The sequence below is a fragment of the Dendrobates tinctorius genome, unplaced genomic scaffold (genome assembly GCF_039654945.1).
Source record: "Dendrobates tinctorius isolate UK_male_01 unplaced genomic scaffold, ASM3965494v1 ptg000016l, whole genome shotgun sequence".
In the NCBI taxonomy this organism is placed as follows: domain Eukaryota; kingdom Metazoa; phylum Chordata; class Amphibia; order Anura; family Dendrobatidae; genus Dendrobates; species Dendrobates tinctorius.
In genome coordinates this window covers 2,625,872-2,648,461 of record NW_027361684.1, presented here as the reverse complement: position 1 = coordinate 2,648,461, position 22,590 = coordinate 2,625,872, and the positions used below count along the sequence as shown (strand labels likewise).

General features: G+C 43.4%; 1 protein-coding gene across 1 annotated transcript in view; it reads left to right on the top strand.

Annotated features, from left to right (window-relative positions):
* The window catches only part of CLTRN (collectrin, amino acid transport regulator), an 86,536-nt gene extending 64,612 nt beyond the window's left edge, over positions 1-21,924 (top strand). The window contains exons 4-6 of the mRNA XM_073565264.1: positions 3,696-3,812; positions 16,908-17,099; positions 21,118-21,924. Of these exons, the coding sequence (XP_073421365.1) occupies positions 3,696-3,812; positions 16,908-17,099; positions 21,118-21,268 (460 nt within the window). The 3' untranslated portion in view covers positions 21,269-21,924. The remainder of the gene's footprint in view (positions 1-3,695; positions 3,813-16,907; positions 17,100-21,117) is intronic.
* The last annotated feature ends 666 nt before the right edge of the window (positions 21,925-22,590 follow it).

Below are 22,590 nucleotides of genomic sequence, written 5' to 3'. Positions count from 1 at the left end.
CTTGTCGGCAGAGGGAAGCATGAAGTGCTCTAAAATTTCCTGGTAGACGGCTGTGCTGACTTTGGTCTTGATAAAACACAGTGGACCTACACCAGCAGATGACATGGCTCCCAAAATCATCACTGATTGTGGAAAGTTCACACTAGACCTCAAGCAGCTTGGATTGTGGCCTCTCCACTCTTCCTCCAAACTCTGGGACCTTGATTTCCAAATGAAATGCAAAAATTACTTTCATCTGAAAACAATACCTTGGACCACTGTGCAACAGTCCAGTTCTTTTTCAACTTGGCCCAGATAAGACGCTTCTGGCATTGTCTATTGGTCATGAGTGGCTTGACACAAGGAATGTGAATCTCTCCCAAATTTTTTAATGGCCTTTTCTTAAAAACCTTTCAAGGCTGCGGTTATCCCAGTTTCTTGCGCACCTTTTTCTACCACATTTTTTCCTTCCACTCAACATTCCATTAATTTGCTTGGATACAGCACTCTGTGAACAGCCAGCTTCTTTAGCAATGACCTTTTGTGGCTTACCTCCTTGTGGAGTGTGTCAGTGACTGCCTTCTAGACATCTGTCAGGTCAGCAGTCTTCCCTGTGATTGTGGAGCCTACTGAAACAGACTAAGGGACCTTTTTAAACACTTGAAGCCTTTGAAGGTGTTTTTGTTAATTCTAATTTACTGAGATAATGACTTTTGGGTTTTCTTTGACTGTAAGCCATAATCATCAACATTAGCAGAAATAAGCACTTGAAATAGATCAATCTGTTTGTAATGACTCTATATAATATATGAGTTTCACTTTTTGTATTTAAGAACCGAAATAAATTAATTTCTTGATGATATTCCAATTTTGTGAGAAGCACCTATATCATACATACCAGCATTGGAGAGCTACAGCTGTGCTCAAAAGTTTATATACCGCTGCAGAATTTTTGCTTTCTTGGCCTATTTTCAGAGAAAATGAATGGTAACACAAAAACTTTTTTTCCACTCATGGCTAGTGGTTGGTTGAAGCCATTTATTGTCACACTACTGCGTTTCCTCTTTTTAAATCATAATGACAACCCAAAACATCCAAATGACCCTGATCAAAAGTTTACATACTTGAGATCTCCCCAGAGTGGCTCAATGATATTGAGGTCAGGAGACTGAAATGGCCACTCCAGAGCCTTCAATTTGTTCTGCTGTAGCCAATGACAGGTCAACTTGGCCTTGTGTTTTAGATCGTTGTCATGTTGGAACGTCCAAGTGTGTCCCATGCGCAGCTTCCGGGCTGATGATTGCAGATTTGCCTCCAGTATTTGCTGATAATGTGCTGCATTCATCTTTCCTTCAACTTTGACCAAGTTTTATGTCTTATGAGGAAAGGTTGCAGGATTTGGGAATGTTTAGTTTGCAAAAGAGAAGACTGAGAGGAGACTTAATAGCTGTCTACAAATATCTTAAGGGCTGTCACATTGTAGAAGGATCAACTTTATTCTCATTTGCACAAGGAAAGACTAGAAGCAATGGGATGAAACTGAATGGGAGGAGACACAGATTAGATATTAGAAAAAACTTTTTGACAGTTAGAGTGATCAATGAGTGGAACAGGCTGCCACGAGAAGTGGTGAGTTCTCCTTCAATGGAAGTCTTCAAACAGAGGCTGGACAGACATCTGACTGGGATGATTTAGCGAATCCTGCTTTGAGCAGGGGTTGGACCAGATGGCCCAGGAGGTCCCTTCCAGCTCTACGATTCTATGATTCTAAGTTTCCTGTGCCTTTGCAGCTCATACATCCCAAATACATCAGCGATCCACCTTCGTGTTTTACAGTAGGAATGGTGTTCCTTTCATCATAGGCCTTGTTGACCTCTCTCCAAATATAACGTTCGTGGTTGTGGCCAAAAAGTTCAATTTTGGTCTCATCACTCCAAATTACCTTGTTGCAGAAGTTTTGAGACTTGTCTCTGTGCTGTTTTGCGTGTTGTAGGTGATAGTTTGTGACATTTGCGCAGTAATGGCTTTCTTTCTGGCGACTTGACCATGCAGCCCATTTTTCTTCAAGTGCCTCCTTATTGTGCATCTTGAAACAGCCACACCGCTAGTTTTCAGAGAGTCCAGTATTTCAGCTGATGTTATTTGTGGGTTTTTCTTTGCATCACGAACAATTTTCCTGGCAGTTGTAAATGAAATGTTTGTTGGTCTACCTGACCGTGGTTTTTCTTTAGAGTCCCTGATTTTCCATTTGTTAATCACAGTTTGAACGCTGCTGACTAGCATTATCAATTCCTTGGATATCTTTTTGTATCCCTTTCTTGTTTTATACAGTTCAGCTACCTTTTCACATAGATCCGTTGACAATTCTTTTGCTTTCCCATGACTCACAATCCAGAAACGTCAGTGGCTGGATGAAAGATGCAAGAGTCTGTCTGAATCCCAGAAACTAACTCCACTTTTATGCACACACACTGATTTCAATCAAACAGGTCACAGGTAAGGATGTTACCTTTAGTAGCCAGTCAACCCTATTTGTGTCAACTTCTGTGCATGTTATCAGGCCAAAATCACCAGGGTATGTGAACTTTTGATCAGGGTCATTTGGATGTTTTGGGTTGTCATTGTGATTTAAAAAATGAAAACACAGTAGTTTGACAATAAATGGCTTCACCCAACCACTAACCATGAGTGGAGAAAAAGGCCAAGAAAGCAAAAATTCTGCTGGTATATGTAAACTTTTGAGCACAACTGTACATTTAGCCTGTTTCTACTGTGGCTTATTTGGCCAGCAGATATATCTTCCAATCCTTCTATTCACATTTACACTTTGTTCTGCCAAATGTGCACATGATCTATATAGGGAGGATGGAGTAAGCTGAAGCGAGATGTCCCATCTTCCAAGTGGACAGACAGATGGGGCATTATAATGTAACATGCCTAATTTCTCTCTCTCTGTCCCATTGGAAAGCTTGGATGAAGCAAAGTGGGCATGATATCACTCGTCATGTATTTACTTTGCAAAGCCACCATGTTACTGACCTAATGAAAATCAGCAGTGACAATCTTAGTACCCGTAAGGGAAGCTACAGCAACTCTGTAGTGTCAGGACACAGCCGCAAGGATCTTCCACAACTTCATCAACCCTTAGGCCGGGGTCACAAGATCGTATATCTTCTCTCTAGGAGAGAATCGGATCGATTATTTTACTGATACTTGTACTTTGCTCAAACTTGGAGCAGAGTTTGATCAGACTTTCAGCTTTGTGCGATCTGATTCTCTCGCATGGGAAAATCGGAGCACAGCTGTGGAGAAGATGGAGAACTTGTTCCATCTTCTCTATTATCTGAGTCTGCGGAAATTGGACTGTACTCAGATGATATTTTACATGGTCCCATAGATTTGTGTCGTGATGTCATCCAATTAGCGGATCCACTTGGAACATACTGTAATATTTTTCTCATGTCGAAATGGCATGAGAAGAAATACACACATCTTCAGTGCCCCATAGAACAACATTGGTCCGAAGGCCATCCGATAAAGCATCGGATAGCACTAGTTTCGTGTATATGCTTGTGTGAGTGAGGCCTTAGGAGCATGACTTACTGCTATGTAAACCCACATACCTCAACTAGATTTCCCCGCCACACAGATTAGCTTCTAATGTACCATATAATGAAGATCATCACACCTTATTATATTGTTTTTTTTATACACAGGATTTCAAATGTTTTGATCTGCAATGTAACTCCAAGAGTGTCCTTCTGGTTTGTGGTCACATCCCCATCAAACATCTCAGAACCTCTACAAAGCGCAGAAGTGAAGAATGCTATAAGGTAGATCCAGAATACAGCACCGGTGAATGCATTTTATGGCATTACTACCTTTACCTAGCACAGAAAAAAATGTTTTTCTTTTATTTGTTCTTCTGTAATGTACAGTTTATCAAAAGACATGAAAATTGCTATCTTGGACACTAGGGCCCCAATTCATTAAGACCGTCAGTTCTCTCACCGGTCTTGATTAGGGAAATGTTATTGAATGGCACAGCTCGTTATGAATTAGACAAGCTGTGGCGTCGCGCTCCGAACCAGCTCTGCCAATCTTATCCGAGCTGGGAGACAGTGGCGTAAGTTGCACCAAAACTTTGCAATTTTTCAAAGTTTTTACTTCAGAATTCTGGCATGAAATCTTTGATGAATCAGGCCTTAGATTTTACACCTGTCGGCCATTGTTATTTTTTCCGATTCTCTTTCTGCACTGGAACTCATATGGCAAAATATGCTCATAATGCAAGAGGAGGAACCGTTGATGTTACGTGCTAGGAGACTGCGTCTGTCAGAACTATACCCAGATGAAGGTAATGGTGGTGGATATATATCTCGGTCTGAGGGAAGAAATATTGTAATCATTAGCTGGCTCTCGTCTACATGAAGCAGCTTCTCCATGGTTTTTAGGTACTGGTGTGGATACTTTTAAGAGTACATACAGATCACTTGAGTTGCTGTTCTCTGGAGTTAGGCTGAACATACACACTGGATTAATATTAATTTCGGGTAGGAGTGACTGTCTATTGTAAGCAGGGATTCCCAAAGGCAGATTCGGGGGAGAAATGAGCATTGAACGATCAGGTAGTTGTATTTTACCTTGCCTGATAAGATAAGCGATATCCAGAGGGGGCAGCAGCTTAATCCCATGCACGTTCCGTCAAAATGATCGTGCATACGTAGGGTTGCATTAAGTAGAGATACACCTGTTGTCATTCAACAACTATCTAAAGTGTATGGTTTTAAATCTATTTCAAAGGATGAAAAGAAAAAAAATGTAGACATTGTAATCCAGCACCAATACAGGAGTAAAAATCATTTTTTTTTCCCTTCAAAAAAGACATACAAATAATACTACATGTCGTTTTGCACCTTTAATAAAAATCTGTTTGCGACTGAAGACCAATGAAGTAGATTGAACGCCCACCAACAACTCCCATTATTCCTGTGTCACGATTCATTTTTGGATTTGTGGCAGCTCTGGTTCTGCTATGATTTAAATGTAGCTTTTTTCCTTTCAGGCCAACAAGGGTTAATGGCCTTGCTGGCAGCTGCTTTGTTGCTGGTCAGCTGATGTGGGTGGTGATCACTCCCTCCATCCTTTATTCTCAATAAGTTTGATGTGTCTTCCCATTGAAAAAAATAAAGTTGGATCCAAATTGGCCGCCATGGTCACCACCCATCTTGAAAAGTTCACCCCTCCCATATACTAATGTGCCACAAACAGGAAGTTGATATCACCAACCATTCCCATTTTATTTAGGTGTTTCCATATAAATTGCCCACCCTGTAGATTTAGGTATGTTCCGCAATTCTTTTTAGAGGGGAGGAAGTACAGCCAACTTGATGTGTATGAAAACGTTCACATAGGGACAAATAAATAGCACATGTTGTTTCACAGTTGAAATAAGTTTTAAAGGGAATCTGTCACCCTGCCACCAGATTTTTGCTTCCCCATCTGAGAGCAGCATGATGTAGGAGCAGAGATCCTGATTCCTGAGATGTGTCACTTACTGGTCTGCATGCTGTGATTTTGATAAAATCCCTGTTTAACTGCTGCAGATGCAGCAGTTCTCTGAATGCTGAGCTCTGTATAACCCCGCCAACATCACTGATTGGCAGCTTTCTGTGTACGCTGTGCATAGGCTGAAATTGACAATCAGTGGTGGTGGTGGGGTTATATATAGCTCATGAATATGGAGGACTATTTGATAGCAGGTTTACTAGTCCTCTAGTGATAATATCCTGCTGATAAAGTTGTGATTTTATAAAAACTGTACTAAGCAGCCCAGTAAATGACACATCACTGGAATCAGGGTCTCTGTCCCTTCATTATGTGGCTATCAGATCGGGTGGCAAAAATCTGATGAGAGTTTTGTTTTAAGGGCAGAGACACACTAGCGAATTTTTCGTCCGAGAATCGGATCGTAAAACTTGCCCTGGCCAGCACCTCTCCTGACCTGAGCATGACAGCGTGATGGATTACTATGCAGCTGTCAAGTTCAGGTCAGGAGAGGTGCCGGCCAGGGCAAGTTTTACGATCCGATTCTCGGACGAAAAATTTGCCAGTGTGTCTCTGCCCTAATGGAATATTTCATATTAGGTGTTGTGGAAAAGGTAATAGAGTTAGCCATGTAATGACAGAGGTTACATGTTGAGATTGAGACTCCACATCTATGACTCATTAGTTGTGAGCCCTGTGACACGTGACTTACTATTATCAAAATAATAACTAGGGGGAAAAAATTGGTCAATCGTGACAGATTTTTTTGACTACACAAAAATTACATCAAAAAGAATTTTGGATAAAATCTGCTCCTGCTGAAGCATGGGAAGGAATTTTGTAAAATATTTACAATACTGAAATAATCTGTATTAAAACGGAGTAAAAATATTAATGGTGTATGTAAGTTAGTGAAATGCTTTATAGAGAAAGATAATCTAAATTTTTTTTACTTTTTTTTTACTTTTTTTTTTTTTTTTAATTTTTTTGTAAATATTTCTCTCTATCACCTCTCTAGTGAAACCTTGTTTTAATGTTAAAAGAATCTACAGAGAAGGATTTGTCAGAGCCGTAGTTATAAAGTCACCTTCATGAAAGTTTTTAATGACCTGTTCTGGGTTTCTGGGGGAAAGCTTCCTACATGTAACATGGAATTGGTGCTAGTTGGTTTTCTCTATAAACTGGTGCTATTGGTACCGGTATGAATTACCAGTTACCTTGTAACTTCCTCCGCCTATCCCTCTGTCGTGTTTTCACGATTTCTTGTTCTAGAAAGCAGAAAGGCGTATGAAAGTTTCAGGATTCCTACGGTAGTTAAAGGGGTTGTACATTTTGGATAATACCATTTTGTTAGAAGGATCTGTTGATACGCTGCTCACAGGATGTCTGTCAGAAACTCTAATTACTTTGGGGACCAGGAGTCCATCTACTGCGAATGAAAATGTTGAGACTGGGATGTGTTTTTGAGGATTAGTTGGTCTAATGGAATAACCCCTTTAATAGCATGGCTGCATAATCCTACAGTATTTGTAGTGATATATTTATGCAATATATTACTATATAGATTGGATACAACTGATGGAACTTTCACAACTTTTTTTGCCTATATTACTGATGAATAGTGATGGTTATAGACTCCTCTCCATCACTAACCTGTTAGCTTGATGTCAGCTGATATTACAAAGCTGACATCAACCCCACAAATATTAGTCAACTTGCCACTGCAGCGGGGCAAGTGGGAAGAGCTGGGAAAAGCGCCATAATCTGCGTGAGCAGTTATTGGATGATGGAGTAGTACTCCCATCAACCAACACCTGTGTCTGGCAGTAACCTTTTTCCCGCTGGTCACAGCTGTTGGCTCACATGCTGTCATCTTTGTATAGGTCATCAAAGTCTCATAGGTCGGGGTTCGAAACACAGCACCCTTGCCAATCAGCTGTTCACAGTGTCGGCAGATGAAATTGCTCAGTTACACAGCTGCACAGCTCAGCCCTGTTGGCTACGGCCGGGTACTGCACATCCGCCCCTATTCAAATCAATAGATGCAGTACCAACCACAGTCATTATTCCGTTGATGGAGCTGTGCTGTGCAGTTCCGTAACTCAGCAGTTCCGGCCGACACCAGGAACAGCTGATCGGCGGGGGTTCTGGGTGTCGCACTCTCATCGATCAGACATTAATGACCTATCTTAAGGAGAGGCCTTCAGTGTTAGAGTCCTGGATAACCTCTTTAAGGATATGGTCTTTGTTGGGCCTTCAAGGCCAAAGATTTTCCCTAATTTTTTTTCTTTATTGCCAATGTTTTTGCCATTACCATTCAGTTCCAAAAGCCATAATGTTATGATTGAGTCACCGTAGGAGGCAAAAACAGAAATGCTAGCTAAGTCCAGAAAACTAGAGAGGTTGGCAGCTATCGGATTGCAGACCCCAGAACCTATCCACACAACTAGCAGTAGCCGTGGGGGGTTCCTACGATGCCCTAGACCCCTCGAGCACAGCCGGAGAACTAAATAGCCTAAAGACAGAAAGGGAAATCTAAATTGCCCCAGAACAGACCCCAAAGCAAAAGGAAGCCCCCCACATATAATGACGGTGAAGCAAGAAGAAAGAACACAACACAGACAGAAAGATAGACTGAGCAAAGACGGGGCCCAAGCTAACTAGATAGGAAAGGACAGGAAGGCTACTGTCTGCAATCTGAGAAAAGCCCTATGAAAATAAGAGCCAACAGACTGACAGTGAAAAAGGCCCTGAAGACGCTAGGCTTCAAAAAGACTATGTCAGTACTCAGGAATATTCTGAAGACAGAGCAACCGGCAAAAGGAGAATAGCTCACCCCAGCAGGGAATGGCAGAATCCAGAAAAGCAAGGCAAACAAAAACAAAACACAAATGCTAAAAGGCAAAGCAGAAAACTTAGTTTTAGAGGAGCAGGAATCAGACTGGTTTCCTAGAAGTCCACAGAGAAATCACCCGCAGGGCAGAAGGGCGTTGGCAGCCTTATATCCAGTCCGTGACTCCACTCAGCCAGTCATCATCATTAGGCTCAGGTGCCTGATAATCAGGCTCATTACCTTCCTTTACCAGAATAGGGAGTTCACCAGACCTCAGTGACGAAGGGGAAAATGAACTCACAACAGTACCTCCCCCTTAAGGAGGGGTCACCGAACCCTCAACCACGCCACCAGGGCGATCAGGGTGAGCCCGATGAAAGGCACGCACCAATCTTTTGGCATGAATATCAGAGGCAGAGACCCAGGAATTATCCTCCTGACCATAACCCTTCCACTTAACCAAATACTGGAGTCTCCGTCTAGCCAGACGGGAATCCAGTATTTTCTCTACCTCATATTCCACGTTACCCTCAACCAACACAGGGTCCGGAGGTGCCACCCCAGGAACAACTGGTTCAACAAACCTCTTCAACAAGGACTTATGGAACACATTATGGATCTTAAATGTGACAGGAAGAGCCAAACGAAAAGAGACCGGATTAATAATCTCCAAAATCTTGTAAGGTCCAATAAATCTAGGCTTAAACTTAGGAGAAGCCACCTTCATAGCAATATTTTTTGATGATAACCACACCATATCACCAATCTTAAACTGGGGACCAATGGTCCTATGTCGATTGGAAAACCGCTGGGCCTTTTCCTGGGAGAGAGATAACTTATCCACCACTTGGTCCCAGATTTGGTGCATTCTCTCCACCACAGTGTCAACACCTGGGCAGGCAGAAGGCTCCACCTGCCCTGAAGAAAATCGAGGATGAAACCCAAAGTTACAAAAAAAAGGTGACATCAAAGTGGCAGAACTAGCTCTATTATTTAAAGCAAATTCGGCCAAGGGCAAAAATGAAACCCAATCATCCTGATCAGCGGAAATAAAACATCTCAAATATGACTCCAAGGTCTGGTTTGTTCTCTCTGTCTGCCCATTGGTCTGAGGGTGAAAAGCAGAGGAGAAGGACAACTGAATTCCCAGCTTGGAACAGAAAGTCCTCCAAAATCTAGACACAAACTGAATTCCTCTGTCAGATACAATGTTCTCAGGAATCCCGTGCAAGCGAACCACCTGTTGCAAAAACAGGGGCACCAACTCAGAGGAAGACGGCAACTTAGGGAGTGGTACAAGATGAACCATATTAGAGAACCTATCACAAATCACCCAAATAACAGTCATTCTTTGAGAGACCGGCATATCAGAGATGAAATCCATTGAAATATGGGTCCATGGCCTCCTGGGGACCGGCAAAGGCATCAACAACCCACTAGAGCGAGAACAAGATTTAGACCGGGAGCAAGTCCCACAGGACTGCACAAAATTCCTGACATCATGAGACAAGGTGGGCCACCAAAAAGAGCGACTCACCAGATCTCTAGTACCAAAAATACCTGGATGACCAGCCAATGCAGAGCAATGAACTTCAGACATCACTCTCTTCTTCCACTGGTCAGGAACATACAACTTTCCACTGGGACAACGCTCAGGTTTGTCCTCCTGGAACTCTTGCAGAGCAAGTCTCAAATCAGGCGAGATGGCAGAAAGAACTACCCCTTCGCCTAAGATGGTAGCAGGCTTGGTCACCACAGGAGAATCAGCAAAGAAGCTCCTAGAGAGGGCGTCTGCCTTGACATTTTAGTTCCAGGAAGAAAAGAGACCACAAAATCAAAACGTGTAAGAAACAAGGCCCACCTAGCCTGTCTAGGGTTCAAGCGTTTAGCCGACTCTAGGTAAATCAAATTCTTGTGGTCAGTGAGGACCACAACTTGATGTTTATCTCCCTCCAACCAATGTCTCCACTCCTCAAATGCCCATTTCATGGCCAACAGTTCCCGATTCCCCACATCATAGTTACGTTCAGATGGAGAGAACTTTCGGGAAAAGAAAGCACAGGGATTCATTTTAGATGTTACAGGATCCTTTTGGGACAAAACAGCTCCTGCACCAATCTCAGAAGCGTCCACCTCTACCTGGAACGGGAGTGAGACATCAGGTTGCCGCAAAACCGGGGCGGAGGTAAATCTTCGCTTCAGCTCCTGAAAGGAAGCAACAGCCTCCGGAGACCAATTCAACACATCAGCACCCTTTTTAGTCAGATCAGTCAATGGCTTGGCAATACTAGAAAAGTTTGCTATAAATTTCCGATAAAAATTAGCAAAACCCAAAAACTTCTGGAGGGCCTTCAAAGAAGTGGGCTGAACCCAATCATAAATGGCCTGTACCTTGGCCGGGTCCATTTCAATAGTTAATGGAGACAAAATAAATCCCAAAAATGAAATCCTCTGTACTCCAAAAAGGCATTTCGATCCTTTGACATACAGGGAATTCTCCCTCAAGATCCGGAACACAGTCCGAATATGTTCCACATGAGAATCCCAATCCTTGGAGAAGATCAAAATATCATCCAGATAGATAATCAAAAATTTATCGACAAAGTCTCGGAAAATATCGTTCATGAAGCACTGGAAGACAGAAGGGGCATTAGTGAGCCCAAAAGGCATCACCAGGTACTCAAAATGTCCCTCCGGAGTATTAAACGCCATCTTCCATTCATCCCCCTGCTTAATGTGGATAAGATTATACGCCCCCCTGAGGTCAAGCTTGGTAAACCAGCAAGCACCTCTAACTCTAGAGCAGGGGTCCCCAACCGCCGGTCCACGGCCCAGCACCGGGCCGTTGCAGTGCCCTTGCCGGTCCGCGGACACAAGGGGAGCCGGGGGGCGGTGCAGCAGCTGATACTCACCCTGCATCCCCCGGCGGCTTCATCCAGCGCTGAGCGGTCACGTGCTACCGCTCATTTAAGGTCATGAATATGGACGCCACTCATCTCCCATAGGCGTGGCGTCCATATTCATGGACCTTAATGAGCGGTAGCACGTGACCGCTCCGCACAGGAAGAAGCTGAAGCGCCGCGAGATGCAGGGACGTGCAGCGACGGGAAGGAAGTTCAGCGACGTGAGGGTAAGTATGATGGGGAGGATGGGGGAGCCGAGCGGAGCCATAAGGGAGGAAGAATGGGAGCGGAGCCATATACACAGGGGAGGGAGAATGGGAGCGGAGCCATATATACAGGGGAGGGAGATTGGGAGCGGAGCCATATATACAGGGGAGGGAGAGTGGGAGCGGAGACATATATACAGGGGAGGGAGAGTGGGAGCGGAGCCATATATACAGGGGAGGGAGAGTGGGAGCGGAGACATATATACAGGGGAGGGAGAGTGGGAGCGGAGCCATATATACAGGGGAGGGAGAGTGGGAGCGGAGCCATATATACAAGGGAGGCCGGGAGAGTGGGAGTGGAGCCATATATACAGGGGAGGGAGAGTGGGAGCGGAGCCGTATATACAGGGGAGGGAGAGTGGGAGCGGAGCCGTATATACAGGGGAGGGAGAGTGGGAGCGGAGCCGTATATACAGGGGAGGGAGAGTGGGAGCGGAGCCGTATATACAGGGGAGGGAGAGTGGGAGCGGAGCCGTATATACAGGGGAGGGAGAGTGGGAGCGGAGCCGTATATACAGGGGAGGGAGAGTGGGAGCGGAGCCGTATATACAGGGGAGGGAGAGTGGGAGCGGAGCCGTATATACAGGGGAGGGAGAGTGGGAGCGGAGCCGTATATACAAGGGAGGCCGGGAGAGTGGGAGCGGAGCCATGCATACAGGATGGGACAGGGGAGCCATGTATACAGGATAGAAGAGTGGGAGCAGAGCCATGCATACAGGATGGGAGGATGGGAGCGGAGCCATGTATACAGGATGGGAGAGTGGGAGCAGAGCCATGTATACAGGATGGGACAGGGGAGCCATGCATACAACAGGGGGAGCCACACAGAGCTGGACGGGGGGGACCACACATACATTTTCTGATGATTAGAAAATAATCAGCATGTACAGTACTCCAGTACAATTGTTCTTAAGTGCTCAATGCTCCATTTCCTTGTAGGTTCCAATCATCATTAGCAGTGACGGTTATCAGTAGAAGTAGCCCAGTGCTCCCACTGAAACAGAGAAACAAGCCAGGTGCTCCCACTCATTCAAAACCTATGGTGAGTTGAGTCACATTAAAAATGTTATAATTAAATGATAAATATGCACTGCTAAACTACAACCGCGTCCATAGCCCCGCCCCCTTATGACCAAAGCCCCGCCCCTGTCACACCTCCATCCCCGCCCTGCCGGGCCATGGAAGAATGGTCTTGGTTCAAGCCGGTCCCTGGTGCAAAAAAGGTTGGGGACCACTGCTCTAGAGAATAGATCCGAAATCAGGGGTAACGGATACTGATATTTAATAGTGTCATGATCACGTGTGTCAGGACGCATATGATGCCGCAAGGCGAACCCATAACACACGTGACCCTGGATACACCGCCTCCAGTGGGGCGAATTTAAATAATAGAAAGTGCAGGTGGATACGCCGCCTCCACCTGGCGAATTTAGGAATTACACGTTAACATATACATTTCTGGAAACCCCGCCTCCAGTATGGCGAATTTAAATAAGGGGGGAACCTGGTAAACTTTAACAATGGTGGGCCCTGCGATAGGGAATGGGGGATGTGGAGACCTCCTAAGCTCCCCTGAGCCAGTGTCCCTGCACTCCTAACATTCCCTAAACAGGCTCCGCACCTGTCGCGGCACGCGTACCTTAACGCCCTTGCTCACCCTGACCCTAAACCCTCACTAGGGAATGGGTCGGTGCAGAGACTAATCCCACCACTGCAGTAACAACACACATGAGGAAAGAGACAATACAGGGGAAACACCACTTATCTTTGCTCTGTTGCGTGCGCTCCTAGCAACAGAGCCCACCACCTATGTGCATCTTCTCCTCCACCCTGATCCATCACATAACTGGATCCGTCACCATCATGCAGCCTGGGAGCAGAGTCCATCACCACTTGCAGCAGTCCAGTACACAGAGTCCCAAGATGAGTCCAGCCTCTGCCAAGAATCCAAGCATGCTCGAGTCCAGTTCTCAGCAACCAAGTCGAACATGCTGAGTGCAACTCTCTTCCTAGTCGCCACTCCTCTAAGCCATGCCCGCACTTCCCGCCGACACCATAAACTGCGACTCCACCAAGCCATGCCAGTCCTTCCTGCAGACACAATTAGCTGGCACTCATCCTCTCTGGCTGACTGCGCAGGACTCCTATCCCGCTCCATCCTTCCACCAGGCTCTCCAACAACTCAGAAAGAAATATCACCAGCCGTGAGTGAACCCCCTAAGCACACCTTTATAGGGAGTCACACCTGATCCCTAATTAAGTGAACATTAACCTAAACCTAAGGTGCGATACCGCTAGCCACCACCGGGGACAGTCAAAACACCTTTGAACTCAACCAAAGTAAAAAAAGTTCACTTTGTGCTTTTAATACCGCCAGATCCAACACTGGGATCATGACAAATAGTAATTTTGTTGAGGGCACGATAATCAATACAAGGCCTTAAAGAACCATCCTTTTTGGCCACAAAAAAAAACCCGGCACCTAAGGGTGAAGAGGATGGTCTAATATGACCCTTCTCCAACGCCTCCTTAATATAGGACCGCATAGCTTCGTGCTCAGATACAGATAAATTGAAGAGCCGACCCTTGGGAAATTTACACCCCGGGCTCAGTTCAATTGCACAGTCATAACTCCTATGAGGAGGCAAGGACGCAGACTCATTCTCACTAAATACATCATAAAAGTCCGCCAAATAGTCAGGAACATCATGCGACTGAGGAGAGGTGGAAAAAACCGGAGCCTCACTACAGGCACACCGACAACCCCAACTCACCACAGACACAGATTTCCAATGCAAAACTGGATTGTGAATTTGCAACCAGGGAAACCCCAGAACAACGGCATCATGCAGACCATGTAACACCAAAAATCTGCAATTTTCTTGATGGTCTGGGGCGACCCGCATGACCACCTGGGTCCAAAACTGAGGTTTATTTTTAGCCAAAGGAGTAGCATCAATCCCCCTCAAAGGGATAGGCGTCTGTAGAGGTGTCATCGGAAATCCACAACGTTTAGCAAAATCCAAGTCCATTAGGTTTAGCGCTGCTCCCGAATCCACAAAAGCCTTGGCGGAAAATGTGGACAGGGAGCAGATCAGAGTAATTGCCAGAAGAAACTTAGGTTGAACACCACCAACAGAAAACGTGTGTGCAAAGCGTTTCTCTCGTTTAGGACAAACAGAAATAGTATGTGAGGCATCTCCACAGAAAAAACACAGCTTATTACACCTTCTGAACTCCTGACGTTGCGCCTTAGACAAAACTCTATCACATTGCATAGGTTCAGACGTCTGTTCTACCGGTGGCAACACCTCTCGTGCAATCCTGCGTTCACGTAAACGCCGATCAACCTGAATGGCTAATGACATAGAATCGTCCAGACTAGAGGAACAGGAAATCCCACCATAGTATCTTTTACGGCTTCTGACAAACCCTTCCGAAAGAGAGCAGCCAAGGCATTATCATTCCAGGTAGTAAGGACCGCCCACTTTCGGAACTTTTGAAAGTACAACTCTGCAGAATCTTGACCCTGGTTCAATGCCAACAGGGTCTTTTCAGCCTGATCAATAGCATTAGGTTCGTCATACAACAACCCCAAGGCTTGAAAGAATGCGTTCACATTAGTCAGAATAGGATCATCTGGTTTCAAAGAAAACGCCCAATCCTGGGGATCGCCACACAGCAAAGAGATGACAATTTTAACCTGCTGCGCAGAGCTCCCTGACGAGTTAGGCTTCAAGGCAAAAAATAATTTACAATTATTTTTGAAACTCAAAAATTTAGATCGATCCCGAAAAAATACATCAGGTGTAGGGATCTTTGGTTCAACAGCATGCGAACGAGCAAGGTAGGCGTAAATTCCCCGCACTTCCGCAGCGAGCTGCTCCACATGATCAGACAATTGCTTTATCTCCATTGAGAGAAAAAAAAATTCCCCCTACGGCCTCAGAGATATAGACGAAAGAATATACACACTCTTTTTTTTTTTTTAAACACAATTCTTTCCTGCTATTGAGTACCCTAGGATCTGCGGTATGGCGGGTGATTCTGTTATGATTGAGTCACCGTAGGAGGCAAAAACAGAAATACTAGCTAAGTCCAGAAAACCAGAGAGGTTGGCAGCTATCGGATTGCAGACCCCAGAACCTATCCACACAACTAGCAGTAGCCGTGGGGGGTTCCTACAATGCCCTAGACCCCTCGAGCGCAGCCGGAGAACTAAATAGCCTAAAGACAGAAAGGGTAATCTAAACTGCCCCAGAGCAGACCCCAAAGCAAAAGGCAACCCCCCACATATAATGACGGTGAAGCAAGAAGAAAGAACACAACACAGACAGAAAGATAGACTGAGCAAAGACGGGGCCCAAGCTAACTAGATAGGAAAGGACAGGAAGGCTACTGTCTGCAATCCGAGAAAAACCCTATGAAAATTAGAGCCAACAGACTGACAGTGAAAAAGGCCCTGAAGACGCTAGGCTTCAAAAAGACTATGTCAGTACTCAGGAATATTCTGAAGACAGAGCAACCGGCAAAAGGAGAATAGCTCACTCCAGCAGGGAATGGCAGAATCCAGAAAAGCAAGGCAAACAAAAACAAAACACAAATGCTAAAAGGCAAAGCAGAAAACTTAGCTTTAGAGGAGCAGGAATCAGACTGGTTTCCTAGAAGTCCACAGAGAAATCACCCGCAGGGCAGAAGGGCGTCGGCAGCCTTATATCCAGTCCGTGACTCCACTCAGCCAGTCATCTTCATTAGGCTCAGGTGCCTGATAATCAGGCTCATTACCTTCCTTTACCAGAATAGGGAGTTCACCAGACCTCAGTGACGAAGGGGAAAATGAACTCACAACACCATAAGTTTATCTTCCAGGTGCCGAAACTGTATTAGGGTTTGCTTATAAATTGTTGTTTTAATTTTTATTAACCTTTGGGGACTTGAAAATGGAGAAAAACAATTTCCTTTGCAATTTTTGTTATGCTGTTTATCATGCAATGTAACTAAAGTCATAATTTCATAATATGGTTACCGACAATACTAAATATTTAAAGTTTTTTCTAATATATTTTCAAACTGCAAAGTGTAGGTATATTACAGGCAAAAAAAAACCCCTGTTGCATTCCGAGCATTGGAATGGTTAATGGTTTGTGGGCTTGTTTTTTGCGAGGAGAATCTCAAAGTTTTTATTGGTACCATTTTTTATTACCATATACAATGTTACATAATTTAATTATTAAATATTATGAAATAATTTTAAAGTTGAAAAAAATTATGTACGGTAAGTTATATTTTGATCTGAGGACTTTAAGCTGTGTCTTCTTGACTGTTTTGGACTACAATTACATGTCCACTTTTACTCTCATGTACATTTTTTTTTTATAGACTTGGAAGGAACCGGATAAATAATGCCTTTCTATTAGATGATAACACCTTGGAATTCCTTTCTATACCCCCGACATTGGCTCCCGAGGTTATGTCTTCCAGCAAATCCTGGCTGATTGTATTTGGGGTGGTGGTTGGCCTTCTCGGAGTGGTGTGCATTTTATTTGTGCTATCAGGAATCAAACGCATGAGGTAAGTCTGTTCATCCATCACTTCTTGAAATGACAATGTAGAAAATATCTGTAAATAAAGGGTTTTTTTTTAACAATGAATAAAGATTCACAAAATGATTGAAGCGAAAACTAAGATGTATACCAGATGTGAGAGGTTTATGGAGTTTTCCCCATAAATGACATTTCACCTAACTACAGGATTGATGTTAAATGTTGAATGATGAGGGTTCCTTAAATAGGGGGACACAGCCCCTGTTCCTTTTCACTGCTCTGATTCAAAAATTATTCATACAAAAAGGAAATGCCAGCTATATGAGGGGTTAAAAGAGTGTCCCCACAAATCACATTTACCACCTGTCCTAGATATAGGTGAAACATATATGATCATTTGCTGGGATAGATATAGGTGATACATATATGATCATTTGCTGGGACTCCCACAAAAAAATAAAATTAGGGTCCTGAGCTCACATTCCTCTTCACTGCAGTCATAGATTAAAGGGGTTTTCCCACAAGCACATTTTAATCAATGGATCTTGGAATAATAATAATTTCCACAATTGGATGTTTAAGTAAAATGTTCCTGTGCTGAGATAATCTTATACATGTGCCCCTGCTGTGTACTGTGTAATGGTCATGTGTGACCATGCAGTTGTCTGATCATACCATAGCTCCTGGGCAGGGGAGGAAGCAAAAGAGTGGACACAGGCAGAACAGCAGCGGATTGCAAATTATTTTTTATGTGAGGCAAAACATTTCATTGCCTGTTTTTTAAGCAATGTTTTACCTGAAATAATCATTTGTGATTCCATGCTGTCGTGTCTGTGTCCTCTCTTTTGCTTCCTCCCCTGCCCAGGAGATATGGTATGATCAAGAAAAAATAATTCCACCCCCCATGGCAAATTAGGTTTATTAGTAAAATTTACAATGCGGTATATATCTTGCTCTATAATAAGATCAAACTTCTTACAGTTCGTTCATCCATCAAGTCGCCATGGCTCAAAATCGAGCCGAAGGCCATTAAAAAAAGTCTTCCACTTTATAGCAATTAGCTGTTTCTCATCACCTATATACATTGTACATTTGAAAAGCATTTAGGAAAAATTGGGTTGAAAAGTACATATTCCTTAGTACAAGGATACTCTCAAAATTACAAAATCATTCATGAAAGAGCTACCAGAGAGTCATTAATAGGTCCAAATATCAATAGTGCACTGCCCCTCGAGGAAGCCACAGCGAAACGCGCGTCGGGCACCTACTCTTTGGTTACACATCTATTATGGGTAAGTGCTGCATGAGGCTGTTCAGTGACAGCTATTGATCCAAAAACTTTGCACGTTTTTGACTAGTGTCGGATGGACATATCATGGGGATCATTGTACTTATTACTTAGTCTAAATTGTGCATCTGTTGTGATTTTCTGCCCTCATTGCTTTGCCTATGTGGACACGTGTTATGTAAATATATCATTGCAATTTACAATGGATTACATTATGTATTTTTTACTATAACCAATTCTATTTTCATTGTAAATGGACAATTGATTAGTCCATGGTGATGTTGCTAACCATTGTTGCATGGTTATGAAGCTGCCCGCCTGTTCTTTAACCTATTGCACACTTTTACCACTTTTTTGTGGATTGTTTTTGTACCTATGTAATTTTGAATAAAGACATTGATTTTTTATCTATATCTGTCTTTAATTATATGGACCTTTGCACTATTGATATTTGGACCTATTAATGACTCTCTGGTATTCCTTTCATGAATGATTTATACATTGTACATTTCAGTTTTTATTACTTTTGCATCTTCATTTCACAATATTTTACAATTGTAATAATTTTTTCCTAAAGCTTATGTCCAGATCATGTCATATTTTCTTTTGTTGGTAAATTATATTGCGCACTCAATTATAAGAGGTTTGATTCATGACGTAATGTAATTTTCCATTTGTCATCGATGATCTCATTTTGAGTAGAGTTGAATTGGCCTCAATTAGAAATATTGATGCTTGATATGCGATCACCAGCAAATAACTATGGATCATCTTAATTGCTTTCCTATCAAGGTAACATGAACTTATTCCATGTTCACACAAAATATAGAGAAAATGCTATTAGAGTTAATGATTTCTGAGAGTATAAATTTCCACTTACTGAGTCATAAAGACTTAAGATAGTCAGAATTCATGACCTGTGAGCTTCTTATCTAGTTATTTCAAAACAAATGTTCCCTGCCAGGCATGTAAAATAATGTGCCTTTGTACTTTTTGATCAAGGGTCAAGGAAATCCTAGGAATTTTTTTTTGTTTCTGAGTTTACTGTCATAAAACCAACAATGAAACAGGAAAGATATATATCTTTGTACCATGTTAGCCAGTAGATAGAGGTATATTTAGAATTGAGAGTCGTCAGTGGTTGATACCTTTTAATGGCTAAAAGAAAAGATGGTAACGTATTGCAAGCTTTCGATACTACTCAGGTCTCTTCATCAGGCTAGACTAGTACAACATCTGAAGAATCACATATTTATACACAAAACAGCACAGAAATAATGCAATAGATAAAACAAGTGATGTGAAGCAGAATTGTCATTATGGGAGAGGGATAAGCATAAATATTGGAACAGTTCATAGATAAGGAGTGTGAAAGTTTTATCGTCCTCTGATTGGGGTCTGGTTCTGTGTTGTGTGATGACCCCAGAAGGTCTGAAGAGCAAATGTCAGAGACACCGCACTACACTTGCTCATAGAGCCAGTGCGCGTGTCCTGAGTACAGAAGCAGTGCTAAGAGTTACCTGGGGAGCAGGGCAGCAGAGGTGACAATGCGTGCTACAAGCTAAAGGTAATACACAGGATCACAGTACAGTACCAGGGATGAGACAGAGCGGATAATCAGGGCCAAGCAGAGATCAAAACCAAACAGACATAGGAGGTACCAGGCAGAATCCAAAGCGATATCCAGAGAACAGACCGAGTCATACACAGAGAATCAAGTAACCAGAACACAGCACAGACACACTCAGGGGTCACCACACAATGCCAAGGGCAAGAGTATAACTGACAGGGATGGGAGCGTCCTGAAGCTATAAGAAGCCTCCCCAGAACCAGGGAGAGGCCACAATCATAGCCCCAGGTGTGCAGGTAAGCCTGCATCAGGATCACAACCTTTAACCCCAGAAATGCCAGTCATCAGCACTGGTTCCAAACATTAACCCCACGTGTGCGAGTCAAACCCGCACTGAGATCATGACAGCAAATTCCTTAATTGATGTAAAAAGACGTAAATCCATGCAACACATTCATTCCTGCACTGAGTGTGTCAAAAGTTGTCATAAGTTTATACTCCCAGATCATCCTGTCTCTCTGAGACTTGAAGTTACCTTTTAATACAAGTAATTTAATGTCCATCATGTTATGACCGGGGATACAAAAATGTTTTTGCCACAGGTAGATCCATTCTTTTTTCTCTTATTGTGTGACGATGAGCATTCATCCTTGTTCTCAGTTTTTGCCCTGTCTCCCCCACATACAGACCACCAGATGGACATTTAGTACAAATGATTAGGTACAGCCAGCTTACCGTTAAAATATATGAAGAATGTGTTAGCTGAAAATTTGTGAACAAGGTCAGATAATGTTTGAATTTAGCTGTAAATTGGGCTCCCAGAATCAATAGTACTTGATAGTCTCTGATAAAGGCTGAGGTAATACTTTAGGAAGAGGGAGGCTGTAACTATTTGTTAGCACTGGTGTTTTTCAGTGTAGGGGTCTTGGGTCCAGATCTTCCCAAGGACAACATCTGTAAGGAGTCTGTATCTTTTCCCCATGTTTGCATGTGTTTCCTACTGGTTCTCTGGTTTTCTCCCACACTCCAAAGACTTACTGATAGGGAATCTAGATTGCGAGCCCCAGTGGGAACAGCGATGATGTTTGTAAAGTGCTGTGGAATATGATCGCAAATTATAAATGAGTAAAATATAAAAAAAATTATCTCCATATACAATTTTTATGACTCCTGTTATTTTTATAATAGAAAGAGAAAGAGTGCAAAAGCTGAAGACCACGAAGAATGTGAAGAAAGGATGAAATCCACAGAAGCAGTAGAAACTGGATCTCATATCGACAGCTTACAGTTTTGTGAAGGAGTGGACAATGAGGCCTTTGAGAATATAACACCTTTATAGAAGGACATTTTTCCTGAATAAAATGACTGGAGATCTCCATATACTGTTTGTTTGTCCACAGACCTGTATGTGATTCAGTAAGATTAAAACATAGCTTTTACTAATAAAATAAAACGTGCTGCCTATAAACATAAAAAAAGAAAAGGTTCCAGCCTAGGAAAGAAAAACCTCTGGCAGATGTGGAAGCCAATCCTTTTCTAAAACAATACAGTCAGAAACACCCTTAGGCTGTGTGCCCACGATGCGATTTTTAAGCGTTTTTGCCGCGATTTTCGGTGCGAAAACGTTTAAAAATTGTGTACAGAACGCACCCCATGCATTCCTATGGCATTCTGCACATGCTGTGCTAATGCTGCGCTTTCTCCAGCGGCGGAATCGCATCGCGGAAAAAATCGCAGCATGATCATTCTTTTGTGCGGAATCGCAAAGAATTGCCGCGATTCCGCACCCATAGGAATGCATGAGAATTGCTTACTTCCCGCATGTGGCTATGCCCACCATGCGGGAAGTTAAGCGTCTCATGTGCGGTTGGTACCCACGGTGTGGAGGAGAGGAGACTGTCCTCCAGGCCCTGGGTACCATACCCCTGTAAAAAAAAAAGAATAAAAAATAAAAAATCGGGGTATATTTACCTTCCGACGTCCCGCGCTGCATTCCCGGGCCACAGCGTTCCAAGTAATGCCTTGCGGCAAGGTCCTGTGATGACGTAGTCTCGCGTGACTCTAGCTGTCTCGCGAGATCGCTATAGTAACGCGAGACCAACGTCATTACAGGTCTCGCAAGGCATTACTGGGAACGCTGTGGCCCGGGATGGCAGCGCGGGACGTCGGAAGGTAAATATACCCCGATTTTTTATTTTTTTAATCATTTTTAACATTTTATCTTTTACTATTGATGCCGCATAGGCGGCCTCAAAAGTAAAAAGCTGGTCACACTTGTCAAACACTATGTTTGACGAGTGTGACCAACCTGTCAATCACTTTCCAATCGATGCTTCAAATCGCTTGGAAAGTGCTTGAGAAAATTGCGGCAAAATCGCGAACAGAATTGCGGTAAAATCGCGGTGAAATCGCGCTGAAAAAAACGCGCGATTTCTGGGAAGGAGTCCAGTTTTCAGTGTGCGTTTTAACACGCAACGTGGGCACATAGCCTTAGGGTATGTGCACACGCTGCGGATTGTCAATGTCAATTCTTTCTGCGTATTACGCAGCGGTTTGACACCTGTTCCATTGTCCAGGTGTCAAACCGCAGGGGAAAACCGCTGGCAAATCCGCAGGAAAACCGCAGGTCACTTTACCTGCAAATCCGCGTGGAAAAATCCG